Source organism: Manis javanica, chromosome 8, assembly GCF_040802235.1.
Source record: "Manis javanica isolate MJ-LG chromosome 8, MJ_LKY, whole genome shotgun sequence".
NCBI lineage: Eukaryota > Metazoa > Chordata > Mammalia > Pholidota > Manidae > Manis > Manis javanica.
In genome coordinates this window covers 27528889-27556608 of record NC_133163.1, presented here as the reverse complement: position 1 = coordinate 27556608, position 27720 = coordinate 27528889, and the positions used below count along the sequence as shown (strand labels likewise).

Below are 27720 nucleotides of genomic sequence, written 5' to 3'. Positions count from 1 at the left end.
GCATATGAAAGGCCCATCCCCCCCCACATGATGGTAGACATTTCCATAAACTTGTATATTGATATTAATTTTGAAAGTCTTTGACAATGTAAAAGGCCATTTTTAAAAAATTGTGTAAGACTGATGGACAGTGGCTGCAATGGGATATGGGGGTATCCCGACCTGCAGGACTATCAATGGGGGTTGATGACCTGGAGGAGAGAATTGAAAAAAAAAAAAAAAGAATGGGGCAAGGGACACAAAGAACGACCAGCAAGACAGGGTGTCTGATCAAGCTGGCACAGTTTATTGTTTGCAGGCTCAATTTATACAGGTTAGCAAGTAAGGGGTGGGTCAGGAGATAACTGGACCTTAGGGGGCGCCGGCGGGGAGGTGTAGAGGGGTGATTGGGTCTTGGTTGGCACCGGCAGGAACGGAGGACCTGGAAGAGAAGCGGGGAGTTTGCCATTTTGGGGGTGGGTGCCCTTGGGAGGGAGGTTTTAAGGGAGGGGCTTTCCCCTGGGGCAGAGGGTGTTTCTTGATTAACAAAGGACAGAAAAAGCACATGTTGCAAGGTAGCCTAACCACTAGCTCTAACCTAGGAGTTCACTAAATGGGTTTCTTGGTAATAGGGGAAAACTTGTTTCTAACGCGTGGATGGATTCATTGTTGCTGACTTTACAGGAAAGACTTTACTCAAACGTTGCTGTTGTCTTAAGGCTTTTGTGACTGAGTCTGCCTAAAGGCCCACAGGTTTGCTCCCAACATGGGGGGACTCGATAATATGGGTAAAGGGTAGTAATCACATTGTTCTTCATGTGAAACCATCATAGGAGTGTATATCAATGATACCTTAATAAAAAAATTGTGTAAGAAATACAATGAGAAAGAAGAACATCTGAAAGCATATAAAATGGAGATTCCATACACTTAGGACAGAGAGCATACTAAGGAAAATTGGTAAGTATAAGTGAGGACAATATTAGACTTGGTAATAGCTAACCTTTATATTCAAATAGTTACTATTCTAAGCACTTTACATGTATTGTTATTTAAGCGTTGCCACACCCCTACTAGATAGCTACTCTTATTATCCTCTTTTTATTCCTAGAGACCTGAGACTTAGAAAAGTTAAATGATTTGACCAGAATCTAAGAGCTACTGACAGAGACCTGTCTCAAGGGAGACCCCTCTCCACTGCCTTTTTTATGGCATGAGTATTAGATTGATTATGCCTATTTCAGTTTGGTTGATTCTTGCCAGTAAATCAACTACAGGATAATAGTTTTAAATCAACCCAACTTTCTTTGCCTAGAAGAACTTTATGAACTTTTTACTCAGTGTAGTTTTAGAGGACAAAAAGATCCATTGGACACACAGGGAGATGTTTTTAAGATTAATCTGAGGAAGAATTTTTCTAAAAATGGTAGCCATTAAAGGATAACCTAGTGAACTAATGAAATTTGAATTAGTGATACTTCTGTCTCTAGATATTTTTCTCATGGGAGAATTCCTATATTAAGTGGGAGATTATATAGTGCAACTACTAAGGTCCCTTCCAATTCTAAAATCTTTTGATTCCTTGTGTCCATATGTATAAAATGAAATACTTGGGTTTTTTTAATATATATATTTTTTATTTTGGTATCATTAATATACAATCACATGAACAGCACTGTGTTTACTAGATTCCCCCCATTATCAAGTCCCCACCACATACCCCATTACAGTTACTGTCCATCAGCATAGTAAGATGCTACAGAGTCACTACTTGTCTTCTCTGTGCTTTACTGCCTTCCTCGTGCCCCACGCCCATGTTATATGTGCTAATTGTAATGCCCCTTATTCCCCTTCTTCCTCCCTTCCCACCCACCGTCCCCAGTCCCTTTCCCTTTGGCAACTGTTAGTCCATTCTTGGGTTCTGTGAGTCTGCTGCTGTTTTGTTCCTTCAGTTTTTTCTTTATTCTTATGTTCCACAGATGGGTGAAATCATTTGATACTTGTCTTTCTCCACCTGGCTTATTTCACTGAGCATAATAAACTGTAGCTCCATCTGTATTGTTGCAAATGGTAGGATTTGTTTCTTCTTATGGTTGAATAATGTTCCATTGTGTATATGTACCACCTCTTCTTTATCCATTCATCTACTGATGGACACTTAGGTTGCTTCTATTTCTTGGCTATTGTAAATAGTACTGTGATAAACATAGGGGTGCATATGTCTTTTTCAAACTGAGCCCCTGCATTATTAGGGTAAATTCCTAGCAGTGAAATTCCTGGGTCAAATAGTATTTCTATTTTTAGTTTTTTAAAACCTCCATACAGTTTTCCACAATGGTTGAACTAATTTACATTCCCACCAGCAGTGTAGGAGGGTTCCCCTTTCTCTGCATCCTCGCTAACATTTGTTGTTGTTTGTCTTTTGGATGTTGTTCATCCTAACTGGTGTGAGGTGATATCTCATTGTGGTTTTAATTTGCATTTCCCTGATGATTAGTGATGTGGAGCATCTTTTCATGTGCCTGTTGGCCATCTGAATTTCTTCTTTGGAGAAGTGTCTGTTCAGATCCTCTGCCCATTTTTTAATTGGATTATTTGCTTTTTGTTTGTTGAGGTGCGTGAGCTCTTTAATAGTTTGGATGTCAACCCCTTATCAGGTATGCCATTTATGAATATATTCTCCCATACTGTAGGATGCCTTTTTGTTCTGCTGATGGTGTCCTTTGCTGTACAGAAGCTTTTTAGTTTGATATAGTCCCACTTCTTCATTTTTGCTTTTGTTTCCCTTGCCTGGGGAGATAAGTTCATGAAGAAGTTCTTCATATTTATATCCAAAAGAGTTCTGCCTATGTTTTCTTCTAAGAGATTTATGGTTTCATGACTTACATTCAGGTCTTTGATCCCTTCCGAGTTTACTTTTGTATATGGAGTTAGGCAGTAATCCAGTGTCATTCTCTTACATGTAGCTGTCCTGTTTTGCCAACACCAGCTGTTGAAGAGGCTGTCATTTCCCCACTGTATATCCATGGCACCTTTATCATATATTAATTGACCACATATGCTTGGGTTAATATCTGGACTCTATTGTGTTCCACTGGTCTTTGGGTCTTTTCTTGTGCTAGTACCAAATTGTCTTGATTACTGTGGCTTTGTAGTAGAGCTTGAAGTTGGGAAGCAAGATTCCCCCTGCTAAATTCTTCCTTCTCAGGATTGCTTTGGCTATTTGGGGTCTTTTGTGGTTCCATTTGAATTTTAGAACTATTTGTTCCAGTTCGTTGAAGAATGCTGTAAGTATTTTGACAAGGATCGCATTGACTCTGTAGATTGCTTTAGGCAGAATGGCCATTTTGACAATATTAATTCTTCCTACCCAAGAGCATGGGATGAATTTACATTTATTAGTGTCCTCTTTAATTTCTCTTAGGAGCACCTTGCAGTTTTCAGGGTATAGGTCTTTCATTTCCTTGGTTAGGTTTATTCCTAGGTATTTTATTCTCTTTGATGCAATTGTGAATGCAATTGTTTTCCTGATAGGAATTTCCTATTGCAGGAATGCAATAGATTTCTGTGTATTAATTTTGTATCCTGCAACTTTGCTGAATTCTGATATTAGTTCTAGTAATTTTGGAGTGGATTCTTTAGGGTTTTCTATGTACAATATCATGTCATCTGCAAACAGAGACAGTTCGGCTTCTTCCTTACCAATCTGGATGCCTTTTATTTCTTTGTGTTTTCTGATTGCCGTGGCTAGAACCTCCAGTACTATGTTGAATAAAAGCGGGGAGAGTGGGCATCCTTGTCTTGTTCCTGATTGTAGAGGAAAAGCTTTCAGCTTCTTGCTGTTAAGTATGATCTTGGCTGTGGGTTTATCATATATGGCCTTTATTATGTTGGGGTACTTGCCCTCTATGCCCATTTTGTTGAGAGTTTTTATCGTGAATGGATGTTGAATTTTGTCGAATGCTTTTTCAGCATCTGTGGAAATGACCATCTGGTTTTTTTCCTTCTTTTTGTTGATGTGGTGGGTAATGTTGATGGATTTTCATGTGTTATATCATCCTTGCATCCCTGAGATGAATCCCACTTGATAATGGTGCATGATCCTCTTGTATTTTCAAATTAGGCTTGCTAATATTTCGTTGAGTTTTTTTCATCTGGGATATTGTTCTGTAGTTTTATTTTTTTGTGGTATCTTTGCCTGGTTTTGGTACTCAAGTGATGCTCTCTTCGTAGAATGAGTTTGGAAGTATTCCCTCCTCTTCTATTTTTTGTAAAACTGTAAGAAGAATGGGTATTGTGTCTTCTCTACATGTCTGATAAAATGGTGAATCCATTTGGTCTGGTGAATCCATTTTCTTCCTGGGTAGTTTTTTGATTACTGATTCAATTTCATTGCTGGTAATTGGTCTGTTTAGATTTTCTGTTTCTTCCTTGATCAGTCTTGGAAGGTTGTATTTTTCTAGGTTATGCAGTTTGTTAACATATAGATTTTGGTAGTATTCTCTAATAGTTCTTTGTATTTCTGGGGTGTCCGTCATTCTGATTCTGTTTATGTGTGTAGATTCTCCTTTTCTCTTAATAAATCTGGGTAGGGGTTTATCTGTTTTGTTTATTTTCTCAAAGAACCAGTTCTTGGATTCATTAATATTTTCTATTGTTTCATTCTTCTCAATTTTATTTATTTCTTCCCTGATCTTTATTATGTCCCTCTTTCTGCTGACTTTGGGCCTCATTTGTTCTTCTGTTTCCAGTTTCAATAATTGTGAATTTAGACTATTCATTTGGGATTGTTCTTCCTTCTTTAAATATGCCTGGATTGCTGTATATCTTCCTCTTAGAACTGTCTTCGCTGTGTCCCACAGAAGTTGTGGCATTGTGCTGTTATTTTCATTTTTCTCCATATATTGCTTGATCTCTATTTTAATTTGGTCATTGATCCATTGTTTATTTAGGAGCATGTTGTTAAGCCTCGATGTGTTTGTGGGCCTTTTTGTTTTCTTTGTACAATTTATTTCTAGTTTTATACCTTTGTGATCTGAGAAGTTGGTTGGTACAATTTCAGTCTTTTTTAATTTAATGAGGCTCTTTTTGTGGCACAGTATGTGATCTATTCTGGAGAATGTTCCATGTGCACTTGAGAAGAATGTGTATCCTGCTGCTTTTGGGTGTAGAGTCCTGTAGATATGTGTTAGTTCCATCTGTTCTAGTGTGCTGTTCAGTGCCTATGTGTCCTTATTTATTTTCTGTCTGGTTGATCTATCCTTTGGAATGAGTGGTGTATTGAAGTCTCCTAAAATGAATGCATTGCATTCTATTTCCTCCTTTAATTCTGTTAGTATTTGTTTCACATATGTAGGTGCTTCTGTGTTGGGTGCATAGATATTTCTAATGGTTATATCCTCTTGTTGGACTGAGCCATTTATCATTATGTAATGTCCTTCTTTGTCTCTTATGACTTTCTTTATTTTGAAGTCTATTTTGTCTGGTACAAGTACTGCAACACCTGCTTTTCTCTCCCTATTGTTTGCATGAAATATCTTTTTCCATCCCTTCACTTTTAGTCTGTGTATGTCTTTGGATTTGAGGTGAGTCTCTTGTAGGCAGCATATAGATGGGTTTTGCTTTTTTATCCATTCTATTACTCTGTGTCTTTTGATTGGTGCACTCAGTCCATTTACAGTTAGGGTGATTATCAGTAGATATGTACTTATTGCCATTGCAGGCTTTGGATTCATGATTACCAAAGGTTCAAGGGTAGCTTCTTCACTATCTAACCATCTAACTTAATTTACTTATTATGCTATTATAAACAGTCTAATGATTCTTTATTTCTCTCCTTTTTCTTCCCCCTCCACTCTTTATATGTTAGGTTTTTTTTCTGTACTCTTTGTGTTTCCCTTCACTGATTTTGTGGGTAGCTGATTTTATTTTGCATTTACTTAGTATTTAGCTGGTCTACTTTATTTGCTCTGGTTTTATTTACTCTGGTGACATCTTTTTAGCCTTAGGAACACTTCCATCAAGGGCAGTCTCTTTAAAATACACTGTAGAGATGGTTTGTGGGAGGTAAATTCCCTCAACTTTTGCTTATCTGAAAATTGTTTAATCCCTCTTTCAAAATTAAATGATAATCTTGCTGGATACACTATTCTTGGTTTGAGGTCCTTCTGTTTCATTGCACTGAATATATCATGCCATTCCCTTCTGGTATATAAGGTTTCTGCTGAGAAATCTGATGATAGCCTAATGGGTTTTCCTTTGTAGGTGATCTTTCTTTTCTCTCTGACTGTTTTTAATACTCTGTCCTTGTCTTTGATCTTTGCCATTTTAATTCTTGTATGTCTTGGTGTTGTCCTCCTTGGGTCCCTTGTGTTGGAAGATCTGTGGTCCTCCATGGTCTGAGAGACTATTTCTTTCCCCAAATTGGGGAAGTTTACAGCATTTATTTCTTCAAATACACTCTCTATCCCTTTTTCTCTCTTCTTCTTCTTCTGGTACCCCTATAATGAAAATATTGTTCCTTTTGGATTGGTCACACAGTTCTCTTAATAGTCTTTCACTCCTAGAGCTCCTTTTATCTGTCTCTGCTTCAGCTTCTCTGTATTCTTGTTCTCTGATTTCTATTCCATTAACAGTCTCTTCCACCTCATCTAGTCTGCTCTTAAATCCTTCCATTGTTTGTTTCATTTCTTTTATCTCCCTCTGGAATTCATCCCTTAGCTCTTGAATATGTCTCTGTAGCTCCATCAGCATGCTTAGGACTTTTATTTTGAATTCTTTTTCAGGAAGATTGGTGATTTCAGTCTCACCAAGCTCTCTCTCTGGTGTTTGAGGGATTTTGGACTGAACAAGGTTCTTCTGCCTTTTCATCACAATGGAAGTCATCACCAGTGAGTGGCCTGTGTGTCAGCTGGGAGAACAAATTCCCTTCCTGCTTGCTGGTCGCCTTGCCCATCTCCACTCTCTGTGCCAGTGAACTGCACACAGGGAGCATCCTCTGGGTTAATTCCTTGAGCTGCCATGGGCGGGGCAGCTGTCAGGATGGCCTAGGGCACTGGCGAATGTCTCTGGCCCATGGTGCATTTTCACCACCAAAACAGAGCACCTTCATGCTTCCCAGACTCTGCACCCATCTCCTCTGTCTGTTGCAGTCAACTGCACACAGGGGGCAGCCTCTGGGTTAATCCCCTCAGCTTCCATGGGCGGGGTGTCCCTCGGGATGGAATAGGCACTGGTGGGGGTTGCAGGCAAGCGGCGTGTGTTCTGCCACGAGAATGGAGCTCTCGTGCTTCCTGCACTCTGCACTGGTCTCCATTGTCTGTGCCACTCAACTGCATGCAGGGGGTAGCTTCTGGGTCTGGGCTACCCCCTGTTAGCTGTGCACAGGGAAAAGCCTCTGTGGTTGCTGTGTGGTGCGGCTGCTCCCCAGCTGTTCTGCAGCAATGGCGGAGACAGTCGGTTTGCTTGCAGTGCTGGCAGAGGGGAATGAACAGCAGGCTGCTTATCACCACGAAGGGCTTTGGAGCTGCATTGCCACCAACGGGGTTAGGGTGCCTGAAGTTCCTTAATGTTCCCAGCCTGCTGGGCTGAGTGTGCCAGGACGATTTTGTCCACCTGTTAATCCCTTGTCCCTTTAAGACTTTTAAAGCACCTGCTTTTCCTTTGTTCCAGGGCAGCTAGCTGTGGGAACCTGTTTGCAGTCTTAGTCTCAGATTTTGCTTTTCCGTTCCTTTAATATCCAGTACACCATGCAATGTGTGTCTGTGCTCCTGGTGCAGATTACTATAGCTGGTTATTTAGTAGTCCTGTGCTTCCACTCCCTCCCCACTCTGATTCTTTTCCTCCCATTGGTGAGCTGGGGTGGGGGCAGTTCTCAGGTCCCACCCCATCACAGCTTTGTATCTTACCCTTTTCCATGAGATGTTGAGTTCTCACCAATGCAGATGTAGCCTGACTTGTGTACTGTATCTTCTGATCACTCTTTTAGGAATAGTTGTATTTTCTGTATTTTCAAAATATATATGGTTTTGGGAGGAGATTTCTGCCACCCTACTCACACTGCCGTCTTGAGAATCTCCTCCTATTGACTATTTTTTCATTTTAATTTTAGCTGAAGGAGAATTTAAGGAACACAGAGCAGAAACATCAGGAGACTCTTAGAAGATTGGAAGGCAGGTTTTTTGAAGAAAAGGTATGTCCTATTAGGGTTAATTAAGAAATATTTTGTTTACTAGAACACCTAAGTATTATATGTCTTCTTCTGAGACATATCAACCTTCCATTTGGTATCTTATTAGAAGATTGTAACCAAATCTCACCAAAATAAAAAGCAGAGAAAAGGAAACAAATTCTAGATATCTCCATGTCTAGTCTTTTCTCCCCTCCCAGTTAGAGATTCTTGAAATCCTCAAGAGGAATTGTTCTCTTACCAAGGCTTCAGGACACATCCCCCTCAGCTTGGTGTTTCCCTGGTGGATCTAAACCTGCATGTACTACACTATATGGAGATGGGATTGGAGAGGTCATTCTGGTCCACATGAAGGTGTTTACTTAGTCAAAGCAAGCTAAGGCTGTTAATAAAAGGGGGCTCAGAAGTATTCCTTAGCACATCACAAACTTCCATGTTTCTCTGTGCCTCTGAAGTTAAGTCTCCAAATTGTGAGAAGTACATTGGAACACTTCTCTTCTACATAGTCTTTCTAGAGGCCCCATGACTTTTCTTTATTTTAATATTTTCTTTAATTTTTCATTCTTAGGGAAGAATTGAATAGGTTTTTTTCATAAATTGGTCAATATGTAGAGGGTTGAGGATGGGGCAAAATAAGTGCTTGTATCAGGTTTAGATAAAAGGATTTGCTTTAAAAAGTGGCTTTGAAGTATATCTAATGACCTGGGAGTCAGGCAGGAGCAGCATCTTGGTGCTTCCCCTCAGAGGCACTCTCTGCCACTGTTAGTAATGGGAGTCCTCAGGAATGGGCTGCTTTCAATTGCCTCTTCCGTCTACTCCACTTCAAGCTTCACCTCTTCTACTTGGAGTCGCATTAGGAGTGCTTGGTAAGTTTACCAAATATCTAACTGACTGCTTACATCAGTAGGATTTTTATATTTTGAAGTACATGGCAGTTGACCTTTACCTCATAGTTGAAAGAAATGTAATGCAGCTTGAACATTCATCTGTATTTAAGGCAGGAAGAAGGAGGCTCCAGCTGTATCTGTCCCTTTTATCTGGTAACCATAAAAGTTTGCTCAGAAGCTCCTAGCAGATTTCATCTTACATCTCATTGGCCAGAACCATGTTATAATGGATTCTGGGAAACAAATGTTTTATTTTGCCAGCCACTAGTGGGAACAGGGAAGGAAAAAAGAGGATGGGAATGAGCATTGGGTTGGCCAGCCACAGCAGCAGCTATCTGCCTCAGCATGCTAGGTACAAACTCTATGGTTAAGTCGAACTCCTGTGCTGGTTTGAGCCCCAGGGCTGCTTGTTCATGACAGTGAGCTTTACTTAATAAGCTCTCATGCTGCAGCATACTTGTCTTATACTGTGGCCTGTTTGACCCATCATAGAAAGGACTTCCCTCAGGTTATTGGTGTTTTATTTTCCCATTTAATCCTCTCTCTTCTTTAAACACCAAGCCCTTTCCCACCCACATATTTTTGTACTTGCTATTCCCTCATTCTGGAATGTTCTTCCTCCAGCTCTGGCTCATTCTCATTCATTCTTCAGAGCTCAAATGTCATTTCTTCAGAGAGAGATTCCATAAATCCTAATAAAAAGTTACCTCCCCAGTTACTATCTATCTCATTGCTCCATTTATTTCACTTATAGTATTTGTCACAGTCTATTAACTCTCTTGTTTGCTTATTTGTTAGAGAGGCTGTATAGCATCACATTGCCTACATATAAATCCCTGCACTGCCAACTTACTAGCTATATGACTGGGCAAGTCACTATCCTCTCTTTTCCTCAGTATCCTCGAGTCCTTGTTTTGGGGGATAGTAACAATATCTAATTCATAGAATTGTTGTGAGAAGTAAACAGAACTATGCCTGGAACATAGTAAATGCTCAAAGTATTTTAATGATTATTATTGTTTGGATCTCATCCTAGAATTTAAGCTCCATGAAAACAGGGACCTTATTTCTTTTGTTCACAGTATCTTAAAATATCTGGTACACTATTAGTGCTCAATAGGAATTTGTTGAATAAGTAAATGGCTCTTATCACATTGTATTTTGCAGAAATTTCTCTCATCTCTGCTTTCCAACACTGATTGGAATTTTGTTCTATTTACATGTCATGTTGCTTCTTTAATGGAGAAGTTGGGAGATGCCCTAAGGTGCCTGTGTTTACCCTATTCTTTTTTGCTGGCTTCCACCAATACTTAGAATACTTCCTGTCAGGTCACTTGGACAGAAGTATTTTATATTTGTTGTCAGAAATATGACCCTATCTTAAAACAGCCTATTTTCTTTTTTAGCACAGACTAGAACAAGAGGCTGAGAAGAAGCTAATAATGCTGACAGAGAGAGCTCACCATGAGGCTGTTGTGTAAGAGACTGTGGCCTCCTTTTTCTTTCCAATAGCCTTTCCTACCTCTTTGCTGGTTTGCTTTGTTCTTAGCATGTTGTCTTCCCCCTTCTTTCCTGGTTTGCTTGCTTCAAGTTTTCTGGTTTACTTTCCCTCACTGTTTCTTTCCTTTTGTGTCCCTGCCCCTTTTCCATCCACCCTTTCTGTAGAAGCATGATGTGGAGGAAAGAACCTAGGCTTTGAAACTAGACTTTGGTTCTCAACATGTACACTAACTGATTGTAGGAAGATTAAACTTTTTGAAATTAAATTTCTTCATTTAAAAATAGGGTGAAAAATAGCAACCATGCAGGGTTGGTATGAGGTAAATTAGTAAAAGTGATACTAAATTGTGTTGTGTTGAAAAAAACTCCCAAGTCTCTATAGTTTATTTCTTTCTTACATAACAATTCAACATGGGTCTGACAGCTCTGTTCCAGTGGTGATTTAGGAAGCTGGGCCGCTTCCACCTTGCAGTTCTTCATGTCCAGTCATATGGATAGGAGAGAGCATGGGAACTTTATAACTGCTCTTAACTGCCTCGGACTGGAAGTAACATCACTTTTCACTTTCTCACTGGTGAGCACTTAGTGACAAGATCTTCACCTAACTATTGAGTACCCACCATAAGCTAAATAATTGGTGGTGATTATTATTAATGTTGGGGGATAAATCAGTCATTGTTCTAGTTTGGTAAAAGCTGAAACTTAGGCCTGTGTTTTGGGATCTTATATCTATCTATTTCAGGCAGCTGAACAATGCTGGAAGAACTGTTTTTAAAGAGAATGTTTATCTTCAGAAAGCTCTTGCATACCACCTAAAGGAAGCTGATGCTCTACAAAAAAACTCCCAGAAGTTACAAGAGGCTCAGACTTTCCTTTTACAACAAAAGGTTCCCACTCTCTTTTAGACTTTGTTTCCTATCTTTTTGATATCTTTTTTTAAAGCATTGCATGGATGCATACTAAGAATTGAGTATAATAATGATACATAAAGACAAGAGGACCTTTTTTCTTCCTTCTGGATGATGTACCTCTTACCTGAAAAGATCAGTTATTAAATGACTTAGAAGAAGCCTTAGACTTGACTTTATATGGAATATATCATAAATATAACTCCTAGTCTTTACTACCTTAGAATACTCATTTTACTTGGCTTAGTCTTGGCCCCAAATCACTTAGGAGTAAAGTCCAGCCGTGAGTAACAGCCCTGACAACAATGGCTTCATCACATAAAGGTTTATTTTTTCCCCTAAAGGAAGTCTGAAGGTAAGCAATATAGAGCTGGAATGGTAGTGCCACATTGTTATTTGAGTCTCATGTTCCTTAACTCCGCTCTGCAACATGTGGTTTACATCCTTAAAGTCACCCCATGGCCCACAGTAACTTCTGGAGCTCTAACCATTACTCAAGCAGCAGGAAGGAAGAAGGACAAGAAGGAAAAAAGTATGCCCCTCCCTTGAGAGGTCTTCCTGGAAGTCCTACACACATTTCTACTTAAATCTCATTAACCAGAACTTAGTTACATGGCTTTTGAACTGCAGGGGAGACAGGGAATTTTCAGCAGAACTTAACTGCCCTCCTGAATAAAATTGAGATTTTATTATTAAGGAGGAAAGGAAAAATGGATATTGGGATAGGCAGCTAACAGACAACCACAGTTTCCAGTATATAGTTGTTGAATTAATGTTTTACTATATAGTCATACTGATATTAGAATTAATCTTTTGATGATGTAAAATATTTAACAGTTCCGAATTTTAGAGGGAGGAAAGTTTCTTAATTAGTAAAATTTGGCCTTTACAAGTCCAAACAAGAACCCTAGGATGTTTTTTTACTCTCTAAACAAAGATACCAAAATATTACCATCTCAACCTGACATCAAACTCAAATCTCATGAAGTAATGGAAATTAATGAGAAACTATGAAGTTCTGAACTTGATTAAAGAAAAAAATTCTCTCACATTTCTTGTGTTTCTATTTTAGGAAATCAATGACCTGTTGGTTAAAGAAAAGATAATGCAACTTACCCAGCAAAGATCACAAATTCAAACTCTTCAGAAAAAGGTGGTGAGCTTGGAAAATTCCCTGACTTGTATGACCAGAGAGTTTGAGACTGAAGTTTTAAAACTGCAGCAACAGGCAGTGATAGAGAACCAAGCTGGTCAGGTTGAAATTGACAAACTGCAGCAACTTCTTCAGATGAAGGACAGGGAAATGAATCGAGTAAAGAAGCTAGCCAAGAATATACTGGATGAGAGAACAGAGGTGGAAAGGTTCTTTTTAGATGCTCTACACCAAGTGAAACAACAGATCCTATTTAACAAGAAGCATTATAAGCAGGTAGCAGAAGCTGCTTTCAATTTTAAAATGAGAAAGGCATGTGCAGGAAAAACTGAATATCCCAAAATTCGAACTTTTGATGGCAGAGAGCACAGCACCAACAGTGTGAATCAGGATCTTATGGAGGCTGAAAAATGGTACTAATAATGCTTTAATGTTTTATCTTTTATGCTATTTTTGTGCCTTTTAGAGAAATAAAACCCCTGAAAAGTCCAGTTTGATAACATATAAGTATTGAATAGATTACTCAGTAAGTTACTTGAGACAGAAACTGTCTTACTCATCTTTGTAATTTAGCATAGTGTGGGGGACTTAGTAGGTATTCTTAGATGCCCCCAATTTTTTCATGACAGACTTATTAAAGAGACTAGATTATTTGTTCCATAGAATGTCATTGTAATATCTTTGAAAATGTTCCTTTATTTTGTTTCCTGCAAATTTGTTATAAAAGTTTGATTCAGGTTAAATGCTTTGATAAACATAGTTTCACAAATATTTTGTAATGTTCCCTTTTCTATTCTGAAATGAAATTCATTGACAAAAATACCTAGCTAAACATAATAAAAAGTATAACAATTGTAACAGTTGTAACAATTCTTTGTTGTACAAAACTGTTTCATGAATTAGAGGACACCCTGTAGTGCCTCCCATCATTATATTAACCAAAACTCCCCACAAGTTTCCAAAATACACTATAGAGATCTGCTGTCACTGATAAAGGCAGCAGAATGTTTGAGACAGTTGTAAACTACATACAATAATTATTTCCCATTAACATTTTGTGTGTTAGAGCACTCTTCCCCCTATAAGCCATGGATTAAATTAGTGCAGTTTAAAGATTATTCTGAAAAAAATTACATTTTATATCCCAATGCAATTAGATTTTTTAAAGGCCTTAAGACTCCCTACTACAATGTACTTTACATCTTATTAAGAGTGCTCCAAGTGTGTTTTCTGCCTTAAGTTATTTTTTAATTGACTGATTTATAGTTTGTTTTAAATCATACAGCTGTTGGGAAGGTTGAACATAGTCAGTAGTTTCTGAAAGATAAGACTTTTCTTCAAAAATGTCCATAGAATAAATTTTTCACCTACTTGCCATATTCAGAAGTCTGAAATAACACTTTCGTTACCAAGAGATTCACTGTAATGTCTTCTTTTTTATTTAGTAAGTCTAGCAAATTGAGCTCTTACCATATATAAGGCAGTTTCTTTTACATTTTTTTTTTGTCTACTGTATATTAAGTGGTATGTAAGTTTTCTTAGGAAGGTACATAAAATGATTCTCCACACTGTTATTGTGGAAACTGGACTCCTATTCTGCCTTCTGTGTGACATTTTTGCTATTGAGCAACTTATCACTTTAACCTCAGTGTCGTCTCTACTAGCAGGGTAGACAGGGTGATAAAAATATTATTGTATCATCTGCTTAAAAGGCAGATTTGGGAGGATAATTGAAGTATATAGTGATCATAAGGCAAAACCTAAACTTTCAAGGAATACTAGCCAATTGTCCTATATGCAAAAATATTACTTATATTATACATCAATACTCCATCTGCATGTCAGCTAGCTTTTGTAAATAGCAAGTAGAGGATGAATCCTCTCGGGAAGTTATAGTATAAGACCTGCCTGAAAAGCTTAGTTGCATCTTATTTGGATTTAAGAAAATAGACTAGACCAGTTACATGTTATTTTCTAAATTTATCTTTGTCACTCTATTTTCAAGTAAAATATCTAATACAAAAAGAAATGTTAAAAGGAATTTATTAATGCTGTTACCAAACAACTGGCTTTTCTCTTATCCCTTTTATCTTTGCATGTATCTAGATACATAATTCTATATTACAACTTTCTGTTTTGCTTATTTGCTTAGTGTTTGAGCACAAAATTTTACATGTTGTTAGAGTTTTTATTTTCATTGTAATGACTACATAACATTTACAGTTGGTTGGCATATTGATATCCTTTTCAACTTTATGATTTTGTAATGGATTTGTAGTCATTAATTTAGAAACCTCATGATACTCAATTGTGGCTTGGAAATGATCTTTTCTCATGTTTACATATTTTTTACGTTTTAAAAAGAGATACTTTGACTGTATTTTTCCATTTCACTTTTTCTTTGAAACTTTTCAGGACAGATATTCAAGGAAATGTGGATATTGGAGATTTGACCTGGGAGCAGAAGGAAAAAGTCTTGAGGTTGCTCTTCGCAAAAATGAATGGTTTTGTTCCTAGGTAACTCCTTATTTTTTGTAGTGAAATACCATGTTTTGTCATCAAACCTAGAAGTCACGTAGGAACAGTGATCTTATTCTCACTTAGAGTTAAAGGAATGGGAAAGGAAAATATATGAAAGGGTCATACTGCTGAGCTATTGGAACTCCCAGAGATAAGAAATGGAAGATGAATGAATGACATGAAAATGAAAGATTAATTAAAGGAGGGAGGAAAAAGATTAATCTTAAATGTTTAAGATAATGCCTGCTAAGAAATTCAGTATTGCTCAGATGAATGAGTGGTAACTGAAGAGAAGCATAGTAAGTGTTAAGATTTTATTGGTCTGCAAAGATAAGTAAAAGATTTTTAAGCTTATTGCTAATCAAGAGAATCTCTGGAACCAAGAAAAAGACCTAGAAAGGAAAACAGAAATCCACAAATACTCCACATAAGCCTTTTGATGATTAGTTTTACTCTCTTTCTCTACTATGATTTATCATTGACTGTAACCCTAGCAATGAACTATAAAATAGCTAAAATAAATCAACTACTTATGATTGCTTGTTACGTGCTTGGCATTGTTAGGCACTGTGGAGATTCAAAAGAATTAGGAGACATTGCCCTTGATCTCAAAGAATTTACAAACTGGTTGCCCAAACAAAATATAGCTAGGAAAAAAATTAGGTGGCACACTAAAATATAATTGAAGTTTAGACAGTATGGCGATGGGCTAGAATCAGGGAAGACTTCAGTCAGGAAGATTGAAAGAGTGTGACTGTGGGGTACCTTTAGGATAGTGGGATAGTAGAGGGGGAGGGCACATCAGGCGAGGGACTTAGTAGACAGCAGAAGCCCAAAAGTAGGAATGGGTGTGGGGTGTTTAGGAAGCATTAAGGAAAAACTGCCTGACTTTAGGAAATTTGGAGATCTAGAGAATAATTAGTAATTAGAATTAAGGTTTAATTTATAGATTAAATTGTGATGTGCCTGAATTTATGCTATTCTAGAGTAGTGTAACATACTTTTCTGCCTTGAAAAAATACAAAGAGCAACAAGCCATAATCTCATACTCCTCACTAGAAGGGTTCACAGGTCATTCATTGTTCTCATAGCTGACCTTAACCTTACACAGTGGCATGTGTGATGGATTAGAAGACAAAAATAAGAATTAAAGACCAGCAGAAGCTGTACTACTATGGGCATGTGGTGGTGAGGGGTTTAGACAAGAGTGGGAGCAGTTGGGAATTAAGGAAGAAACACTAAGAGAGATACTTAAGAAGGAGAAACAGGAGTTGGTGATAACAGACAAAAGGAGAAAAGAAAAATATATAAATGTGTAAGGTTTTTAGCTTAAGAAATGCAAGAATGATAGTATGAAAGACAAATGAAATATCTGGAAAGCCAGCATGAGGGAAATGTTTAAATTTACTGAATCCATCCATTAATTAATTTTTAAAAATTTTTTATTAAGGTATGATTGATATACACTCTTATGAAGGTTTCACATGAAAAAACAATGTGGTTACTACAATTACCCATATTATCAAGTCCCCACCCATACCCCAATGCAGTCACTGTCCATCAGTGCAGCAAGTTGCCAGAGATCCACTATGTCCCTTCTCTGTGATACACTTTTCTCCCTGTGATCCCCCACACCATGTGTACTAAACATAATACCCCTCAGTCCCCTTCTCCCTCCCTCCCCACTCACCCTCCCACACCCCTCCCCTTTGGTAACCACTAGTTCCTTCTTGGAGTCTCTGAGTCTGCTGCCATTTTGTTCCTTCAGTTTTGCTTCATTGTTATGCTCCACAAATGAGGGAAACATTTGGCATTTGTCTTTCTCCGCCTGGCTTATTTCACTGAGCATAATGTCCTCCAGCTCCATCCATGTTGTTGCAAATGGTAGGATTTGTTTCTTTCTTATGGCTGAATAGTATTCCATTGTATATATGTACCACATTTTCTTTATCCATTCATCTACTGATGGACACTTAGGTTGCTTCCATATCTTGGCTATTGTAAAAAGTGCTGCGATGAACATAGGGGTGCATGTGTCTTTTTGAATCTGAGAAGTTGTATTCTTTGGGTATATTCCAAGAAGTGGGATTCTGGGGTCAAATAGTATTTCTATTTTTAGTTTCTTGAGGAACCTCCATATTGCTTTCCACAATGGTTGAACTAATTTACATTCCCACCAGAAGTGTAGGAGGGTTCTCCTTTCTCTGCATCCTTGCCAACATTTGTTGTTCTTAGTCTTTTCGATGCTGGCTATCCTTACTGGTGTGAGGTGATAGCTCATTGTGGTTTTAATTTGCATTTCCCTGATGATTAGTGATGTGGAGCATCTTTTCATATGTCTGTTGGCCATCTGAATTTCTTCTCTGGAGAACTGTCTCTTCATATCCTCTGCCCATTTTTAACTGGATTATGTGCTTTTTGGGTGTTGAGGTATGTAAGTTCTTTATATATTTTGGATGTTAACCCCTTGTCAGATATGTCATTTACAAATATATTGTCCCATACTTTAGGATGCCTTTTTGTTATGTTGATGGTGTCCTTTGCCGTACAAAAACTTTTTAGTTTGATGTAGTCCTATGAGTTCATTTTTGCTTTTGTTTCCCTTTCTCGAGGAGATGGGTACAGGAAGAAGTTGCTCATGCCTCTATTCAGGAGATGTTTGCCTATGTTGTTTTCTAAGAGTTTTATGGTTTCATGACTTACATTCAAGTCTTTAATCCATTTCGAGTTTACTTTTGTGCATTGGGTTAAACAATAACCCAGTTTCATTCTCTTGCATGTAGCTGTCCTGTTTTGCCAACACCAGCTGTTGAAGAGGCTGTCATTTCCCAATTGTATGTCCATGGCTCCTTTATCATATATTAATTGACCATATGTGGTTGGGTTTGTGTCAGGGCTCACTAGTCTGTTCCGTTGGTCTATGGGTCTGTTCTTGTGCCAGTACCAAATCGTCTTGATTACTGTGGCATTGTAATAGAGCTTGAAGTTGGGGAGTGTAATTCCCCCTGCTTTATTATTCCTTCTCAGGATTGCTTTGGCTATTTGAGGTCTTTTGTGGTTCCATATGAATTTTAGGACGATTTTCTCTAGTTCATTGAAGACTGCTGTTGGTATTTTGATAGGGATTGCACTGACTCTGTAGATTGCTTTAGGCAGGATGGCCATTCTGACAATATTAATTCTTCCTATCCATGAGCATAGGATGTATTTCCATTTATTGGTATCTTCTTTAATTTCTCTCATGAGTGTCTTGCAGTTTTCAGAGTATAGGTCTTTCACTTCCTTGGTTAGGTTTATTCCTAGGTATTTTATTCTTTTTGATGCAGTTGTGAATGGAATTGTTTTCCTGATTTCTCTTTCTGCTAGTTCATCATTAGTGTACAGGAATGCAACAGATTTCTGTGTAGTAATTTTGTATCCCGCAACTTTGCTGAGTTCAGATATTAGATCTAGTAGTTTTGGGGTGGATTCTTTAGGGTTTTTATGTACAATATCATGTCATCTGCAAACAGGGACAGTTTAACTTCTTCCTTGCCAATCTGGATGCCTTTTATTTCTTTGTGTTGTCTGATTGCCATGGCTAGGACCTCCAGAACTATGTTGAATAGAAGTGGGGAGAGTGGGCATCCTTGTCTTGTTCCCGATCTTAAAGGAAAAGCTTTCAGCTTCTCGCTGTTAAGTATAATGTTGGCTGTGGGTTTGTCATATATGGCCTTTATTATGTTGAGGTACTTGCCCTCTATATGCATTTTGTTGAGAGTTTTTATCATGAATGGATGTTGAATTTTGTTGAATGCTTTTTCAGCATCTATGGAGAAGATTATGTAGTTTTTGTCCTTCTTTTTGTTGATGTGGTGGATGATGTTGATGGATTTTTGAATGTTGTACCATCCTTGCATTCCTGGCATAAATCCGACTTGATTATGATGGATGATCTTTTTGATGTATTTTTGAATTTGGTTTCCTAATATTTTGTTGAGTATTTTTGCATCTATGTTCATCAGGGATATTGGTCTGTAATTTTCTTTTTTTGTGGTGTCTTTGCCTGGTTTTGGTATTAGAATGATGCTGGCCTTATGGAATGAGTTTGGAAGTATTCCCTCCTCTACTATTTTTTGGAAAACTTCAAGGAGAATGGGTATTAGGTCTTCACTAAATGTTTGATAAAATTCAGCAGTGAAGCCTTCTGGTCCAGGGATTTTGTTCTTAGGTAGGTTTTTGATTACCAGTTCAATTTCATTGTTGGTAATTGGTCTGTTCAGATATTCTGTTTCTTCCTTGGTCAGCCTTGGAAGGTTGTATTTTTCTAGAAAGTTGTCCATTTCTTCTAGGTTATCCAGTTTGTTACCATATAATTTTTCGTAGTATTCTCTAATAATTCTTTGTATTTCTGTGGTGTCTGTAGTGATTTTTCCTTTCACATTTCTGATTCTGTTTGTGTGTGTAGACTCTCTTTTTTTCTTGATAAGTCTGGCTAGGGGTTTATCTATTTTATTTATTTTCTCGAAGAACCAGCTCTTGCTTTCATTGATTCTTTCTATTGTTTTATTCTTCTCAATTTTATTTATTTCTGCCCTCATCTTTATTATGTCCCTCCTACTGGTTTTGGGCCCCAGTTATTGTTCTTTTTCTAGTTTCATTAATTGTGAGTTTAGACTGCTTATATGGGATTGTTCTTCTTTCTTGATGTAGGCCTGTATTGCAATCTTAGCACAGCCTTGGCTGTATCCCTCAGATTTTGCAGTGTTGAATTCTTGTTGTCATTTGTCTCCATATATTGCTTGATCTCTGTTTTTATTTGGTCATTGATCCATTGGTTATTTAGGAGCATGTTGTTAAGCCTCCATGTGTTTGTGGGATTTTTCATTTTCTTTGCGTAATTTATTTCTAGTTTCATACCTTTGTAATCTGAGAAAGTAGTTGGTACAATTTCAATATTTTTGAATTTACTGAAGCTCTTTTTGTGGCCTCGTATATGATCTATTCTTGAAAATGTTCCATGTGCACTTGAGAAGAATGTGTATTCTGTTGTAGAATGTGTAGAGTTCTGTAGATGTCTGTTAGGTCCATCTGTTCTATTATGTTGTTCAGTGCCTCTGTCTACTTACTTATCTTCTGTCTGGTTGATCTGTCCTTCAGAGTGAGTGGAGTGTTGAAGTCTCCAAGAATGAATGCATTGCATTCTATTTCTCCTTTTAATTCTGTTAGTATTTATTTCACATATGTGGGTGCTCCTGTGTTGGGAGCATGGATATTTATAATGGTTATATCTTCTTGTTGGATTGACCCCTTTATCATTATATAGTGTCCTTCTTTGTCTCTTTTTACTCTCTGTGTTTTGAAGTCTATTTTGTCTGATACAAGAATTGCAACTCCTGCTTTTTTCTCTGCTAGATGCATGAAGTATCTTTTTCCATCCCTTTACTTTTAGTCTGTGTATGTCTTTGGGTTTAAAGTGAGTCTCTTGTAGGCAGCATATAGATGGGTCTTGTTTTTTATCCATTCAGTGACTCTATGTCTTTTGATTGGTGCATTCAGTCCATTTACATTTAGGGTGATTATCGATAGGTATGTACTTATTGCCATTGCAGGCTTTAGATTCATGGTTACCAAAAGTTCAAGGTTAATTTCCTTACTATCTAAGTGTCTAACTTAACTCACTTAAGATGCTGTTTCAAACACAATCTAAAGGTTCTTTTCTTTTTCTCCTCCTATTTCTTCCTCCTCCATTCTTTATATATTAAGTATAATATTCTGTATTCTTTGTCTATACCTTGATTGACTTTGGGAATAGTTTAATTTTGCATTTGCTTAGTAATTAGCTGTTCTACTTTCTTTATTGTGGTTAATTTCCTCTGGTGACAGCTATTAAACCTTAGGAACACTTCCATCTATAGTAGTCCCTCCGAAATAGACTGTAGAGATGGTTTGTGGGAGGTAAATTCTCTCAGCTTTTGCTTATCTGGAAGTTGTTTAATCCCTCATTCAAATTTAAATGATAATCTTGCTGGATAAAATAATCTTGGTTCCAGGCCCTTCTGCTTCTTGCATTAAATACATCATGCCACTCCTTTCTGGCCTGTAAGGTTTCTGCTGAGAAGTCTGATGTTAGCCTGATGGGCTTTCCTTTGTATGTGATCTTATTTCTTTCTCTAGCTGCTTTTAATAGTCTGTCCTTATCCTTGATCTTTGCCAGTTTTTTATGGTATGTCTTGGTGTTGTCTTCCTTGGGTTCCTTGTGTTGGGAGATCTGTGGATGTCCATGGCCTGAGAGACTATCTCCTTCCCCAGACTGGGGAAGTTTTCAGCAACTACCTCCTCAAAGACACTTTCTATCCCTTTCTCTTTCTCTTCTTCTTCTGGTATCCCTATAATGCGAATATTGTTCTGTTTGGATTGTTCACACAGTTCTCTCAATATTCTTTCACTCTTAGAGATCCTTTTTTCTCTCTGTGCCTCAGCTTCTTTGTATTCCTCTTCTCTAGTATCTATTTCATTTATTGTCTCCTCCACTGTATCCAACCTGCTTTTAATACCCTCCATCGTGCTCTTCAGCAATTGGATCTACAATGAGAATTCATTCCTGAGTTCTTGAATATCTTTCCATACCTCCATTAGCATCTTGATGATTTTTATTTTGAACTCCCTTTCAGGAAGAATTGTAAGGTCCATGTCATTTAAATCTTTCTCCGGAGTTATATTACTTTTACCATGGACCAGGTTCGTTTGGCATTTCATATTTGTATATGGCGCCCTCTGGAGCTGTGCAGCCCCTGAAGCAATGTTGGGGCTCACAGGGGAGTGGTATTGGTGCCTGGGGGGAGGAAAGAGCTGTTCCCCACTTTCTTGCTGCTGTGCCTGTCTCCACTGCCTTAAGCAGTGGGCCGAGCACACAGGTATAAGCTTTTGTTCCAGAGCAGCCATATATGGATCCCTGCTTTCCACAAGCGGCCGGCATCCCAGTCTTCCCAGGAACTCTGCCTGTATTAACTTTCCAACCCGGTAGTCATGAGACTATCATGAAAGCACCATGAAATGTAGGTTTGCGCACCCAGAGCAGATCTCCAGAGCTAGGTATTCAGCAGTCCCAGGCCTTTCACTCCCTCCCTGCTCTGTTTCTCTTCCTCCTGCCGGTGAGCTGGGGTGGGGGAAGGGCTTGGGTCCTGCCTGGCCACAGCTTTGGTATGTTACCCTGTTCTGTGAGGTCTGCTCTTTTCTCCAGGTATATGCAGTCTGGCACCATCCTCTTTCCTGATGCTCTCTCAGGATTAGTTGTGCCAACTATATTTTCTAATTGTATCTAGTTTTAGGAGGAAGCCTCTGTCTCCTCTCACTCCACCATCTTTAATCCAATCTAATCCATTAATTAAACATATACATATTAAGTGCCTACTATTTATTGAGGATGTGGTGTTGAGCAAATAAAGACATCATGTCCAACTGTAGGGATTATGGTCTACACAGGCAGAAAAGCATTATTCAAATTGTCACACAAATAAATATAAGAGAACAAATATGTCATAGGCTCAAAGGAGTAGTATATAATGGTAAGAAAGCCTAAGTTAGGGGAGTCTGACCTAATTGAAGAGGTCAGGAAATGTTCTGAGGAAGTAAAAGTTTGAGCTGACCTCTAAAAGGTAAATAGGAACAAAAGGAGAGAGGAAAAAACATTCTAGGCAAAAGAAATAAAAAGTAGTATTTTCAGTGTTGAACTAGGAATATATTGATATTGACAGTATATTGAAGTGAAAAATACTTAGGGCATTTGTAAATAGTGTTTGGAATACAGATGAGAGTTTAGGGTGGGAGATTTGAGTGTATTCAGTGAAAATTGGTAGTTTAGCAGAGCAGATGAAGGTAAAGGAATAAAGGGCTGAGGCTAGAACCTTTAGGAATAACCACAATTAATGAACAAGTCAACAAAGAAGAATAAACCAAAATATAAGAATTGAAAGAATCATAAGGTTTAACAGAAGATGGAGCATTTTGAAATGGCTTTGTGTCTCTGGTAGCCTTCCAAAGAGTTTATTAAAGAGGTGGAGGTAGGTGCATAATGTTTGTTTCATTGTGAATTGACTTCCATACCCCAGAAAATACAGCCAGAGTTCCAGGCCACAAGTTCCATACTGTGTTTTTTTCAACTGGAAAAACAAAGATAATTGAGTGAAATCTTTAACACCAAAGCAATGAACCTGGTCACAAGTGGAATGCTGTCTAAGCCTGTTGGAATCTCATGCCCAGAGCTGGATGAAGGAAGAAGATAGCAATAGAACAACAAAATGTTGAGATCATGATGAGATTAAATGAGAAAGCTCGAGCCAGACTGGCAGGTATTTAGATGATAAAAGGTCTATCAAGGCAAGTGGGGTAATTAGGAATTGGTAAGAGTCCACAGTTGATTGTATATGATTGTAAATCCAACAGTATAATATTTTCTTTGTGATTGAACAAAGTTGAATATGACCAATAGACTGTACCCTTAGGTCATTAGCTACCACTCTGGCTCTATGTAACTCAGGCACTAATAGTATCTAAAGTATATTTTTTTCATTTATCATCATGATTATTTAATACAGCCAGATATTAAAAGGGTTTATGCTTTCATATGCATTAAGGACAAATTTCAGGTGTGGATGTCTTTATCTGCTGGCAAGTCAGCACAACAATATACTTTCTATAATTCTGTTGAGCTCACATCCCAATTAAATGATTGAATTAGACGCATTTTTATTTCCTGTTCTTAAACCAAAGTTTCCAAAATTTAAAGAGAAATTTTCACACTCGGTCTGTCTCCATTAGTTAACTTCATTCTTTTTATGGGAAGGGAGTTTTTCTGTCCATTTTTCTGGTCTGTACTCTGATTCAATCTTAACCTTCACCATTAATAGCTCCTATGTGAGTATCTTCAACATGATAATCTCCATAAATATTTCCATTTCTTAAGTTCAACATGTCTCTACTGTAAGAGAATATATGTTTATATTAACTTGGCTCACATTATTCTGCCTCTGTATGTGTATAAAAGCTCCCTTTTGAAAATAAGTGTATCTAGCTGAAGCATTTCACTTAGTTGAAATATGAGGCATGAGAAGACACTGTCTCATTGTTAACTTTTACCCACCACAGGAAATACAGCCAGAGTGGTAAGCCTACAGTTCCAGACTATGTTGTTCCTGACAGTGGAGAAAGGAAGGAATTTGGGTAAGGTCTCTCTAGACAAAGCAATGAATGGGAGCCTGATCACAATGGTGTAAATGGATATCTTACACTTGTGGGAATTTGAGTGAGTAGTATGATAAGCCTATTGTTCTGAATCAAGTTCCACATATTTATGGTTGTTAATGGGTCTTTTACTTTGTCATTGTTGCAGGGACGAAAGTAAGCTTCAAGATCAAACCTTCATCACCCAGCAAGTGCCAATGTCAGATTCTTCTGGTGAACTGGTGATACCCAGTATTCAGAAAGGATTGCAAGAGTCTGACATAGTAAGGAGTCTGTACTCTAAACCAAATAATACACATAATATCTGTTAGCATTTCCCATGCAGCATCTTGCTAAGTCACAGTTCCTTTCTCTACTAACTAGGAACTTCCAGGGATCAGTGAAATGAGTGGTAACACTAGAGTGAGATCGTGGACATTTTTATAGCATGTCCACACTAAGGAAGGCATGTTATACTTCATGCAAATGCATATTTGTACCTCTTTAGTGTGTGGAAGGCCTATAAATTGCCTTCTGAAATGCACAGCCTAGCCAAAACATGTGCTTTATTATTATTATTTTTAACTTTATTTTGGTATCATTAATGTACAATTACATGAGCAACATTTTGGTTACTAGACTGCCCCTATTATTAAGTCCCCACCACATACCCCATTATAGTCACTGTCCATCAGTGTAGTAAGATGCTATAGAGTCACTACTTGTCTTCTCTGTGTTATACTGCCTTACCTGTCACCCTGCCCCACTATTATGTGTGCTAATCGTAATGCCCTTTTTTCACCCTTATATCTCTCTTTCCACCCATCTTCCCCAGTTCTTTCCCTTTGGTAACTTTTAGTCCATTCTTGGGTTCTGTTAGTCTGCTGCTATTTTGTTCCTTCAGTTTTTTCTTTGTTCTTATACTCCACAGATGAGTGAAATCATTTGATACTTGTCTTTCTCCACCTGGCCTATTTCACTGAGCATAGTACCCTCTAGATCCATCCATGTTGTTTAAAATGGTAGGATTTGTTTTCTTCTTATGGCTGAATAATATTCCATTGTTATATGTACCACCTCTTCTTTATCCATTCATCTACTGATGGACACTTAGGTTGCTTCCATTTCTTGGCTATTGTAAATAGTGCTGCGATAAACATAGGGATGCATATGTCTTTTTGAAACTGGTATCCTGCATTCTTAGGGTAAATTCCTAGAAGTGGAATTCCTGGGTCAAATGGTATTTCTATTTTTAGTTTTTTGAGGAACCTCCATACTGCTTTCCACAATGGTTGAACTAATTTACATTCCCACCAGAAGTGTAGGAGGGTTCCCCCCTCTCCACATCATTACCAACATTTGTTGTTGTTTGTCTTTTGGATGGTGGCCATCCTAACTGGTGTGAGGTGATATCTCATTATGGTTTTAATTTACATTTCTCTGATTATTAGTGATGTGGAGCATCTTTTCATGTGCCTGTTGGCCATCTGAATTCCTTCTTTGGAGAAGTGTCTGTTCAGATCCTCTGCCCATTTTTTAATTCGATTATTTGCTTTTTGTTGAGGTGTGTGACCTTTTTGTATAATTTGGATCTCAACCCCTTATCAGATATGTCATTTATGAATATATTCTCCCATACTGTAGGATGCCTTTTTGTTCTACTGATGGTGTCCTTTGCTGTACAGAAGTTTTTAGTTTGATATAGTCCCACTTGTTCATTTTTGCTTTTGTTTCCCTTGCCTGGGAAAAGATGTTCTTAAAGAACTTGCTCATGTTTATGTCCAAGAGATTTTTGTGTGTGTTTTTTCTAAGAGTTTTATGGTGTCATGACATACATTCAGGTCTTTGATCCATTTTGAGTTTACTTTTGTGTTATGGGGTTAGACAATAACCCAGTTTCATTCTCTTACATGTAGCTCTCCAGTTCTGCCAATATCAACTACTCAGGAGGCTGTTATTTCCCCATTGTATATCCATGGCTCCTTTATCATATAATAATTGACCATATATGCTTGGGTTATATCTGGGCTCTCTAGTCTGTTCCATTGGTCTATAGGTCTGTTCTTGTGCCAGTACCAAATTGTCTTGATTACCATGGCTTTGTAGTAGAGCTTGAAGTCAGGGAGCATAATTCCCCCTACTTTATTCTTCCTTCTCAGGCTTGCTTTGGTTATTCGAGGTCTTTTGTGGTTCCATATGAATTTTAGAACTATTTGTTCCAGTTCGTTGAAGAATGCTGTTGGTATTTTGATAGGGATTGCACTGACTCTGTAGATTGCTTTAGGCAGGATGGCCATTCTGACAATATTAATTCTTCCTATCCATGAGCACGGGATGTATTTCCATTTATTGGTATCTTCTTTAATTTCTCTCATGAGTGTCTTGCAGTTTTCAGAGTATAGGTCTTTCACTTCCTTGGTTAGGTTTATTCCTAGGTATTTTATTCTTTTTGATGCAGTTGTGAATGGAATTGTTTTCCTGATTTCTCTTTCTGCTAGTTCATCATTAGTGTACAGGAATGCAACAGATTTCTGTGTAGTAATTTTGTATCCCGCAACTTTGCTGAGTTCAGATATTAGATCTAGTAGTTTTGGGGTGGATTCTTTAGGGTTTTTTATGTACAATATCATGTCATCTGCAAACAGGGACAGTTTAACTTCTCCCTTGCCAATCTGGATGCCTTTTATTTCTTTGTGTTGTCTGATTGCCATGGCTAGGACTTCCAGAACTATGTTAAATGACAGTGGGGAGAGTGGGCATCCTTTTCTTGTTCCCAATCTTAAAGGAAAAGCTTTCAGCTTCTCGCTGTTAAGTATAATGTTGGCTGTGGGTTTGTCGTATATGGCCTTTATTATGTTGAGGTACTTGCCCTCTATACCCATTTTGTTGAGTTTTTATCATGAATGGGTGTTGAATTTTGTTGAATGCTTTTTCAGCATCTATGGAGATGATTATGTGGTTTTTGTCCTTTTTGTTGATGTGGTGTATGATGATGATGGAATTTCGAATGTTGTACCATCCTTGCATCCCTGGGATGAATCCCACTTGATTATGTTCTAATATGTTGTTCAGTGCCTCTGCTCTCTGCTTATTTTCTGTCTGGTTGTTCTGTCCTTTGGAGTGAGTGGTGTTTTGAAGTCTCCTAATATGAATGCATTGCATTCTATTTCCCCCTTTAATTCTGTTAGTATTTGTTTCACATACGTAGGTGATCCTGTGTTGGGTGCAGAGGTATTTATAATAGTTTTATCCTCTTGTTGGACTGAACCCTTTATCATTATGTAATGTCCTTCTTTGTCTCCTGTTACTTAGTTTGTTTTGAAGTCTATTTTGTCTGATACAAGTTCTGCAACTCCTGCTTTTTTCTCCCTATTAGTTGCATGA

General features: G+C 37.9%; 1 protein-coding gene across 2 annotated transcripts in view; it reads left to right on the top strand.

Moving 5' to 3' along the window:
* The window catches only part of BBOF1 (basal body orientation factor 1), a 56717-nt gene that overhangs the window by 22179 nt on the left and 6818 nt on the right, over nucleotides 1–27720 (top strand). For both annotated transcript variants that reach the window (XM_073242140.1, XM_073242141.1), the window contains 7 exons: nucleotides 8090–8170; nucleotides 10461–10531; nucleotides 11297–11441; nucleotides 12535–13028; nucleotides 15031–15132; nucleotides 24262–24336; nucleotides 24506–24620. In XM_073242140.1, the coding sequence (XP_073098241.1) occupies nucleotides 8090–8170; nucleotides 10461–10531; nucleotides 11297–11441; nucleotides 12535–13028; nucleotides 15031–15132; nucleotides 24262–24336; nucleotides 24506–24620 (1083 nt within the window). The remainder of the gene's footprint in view (nucleotides 1–8089; nucleotides 8171–10460; nucleotides 10532–11296; nucleotides 11442–12534; nucleotides 13029–15030; nucleotides 15133–24261; nucleotides 24337–24505; nucleotides 24621–27720) is intronic.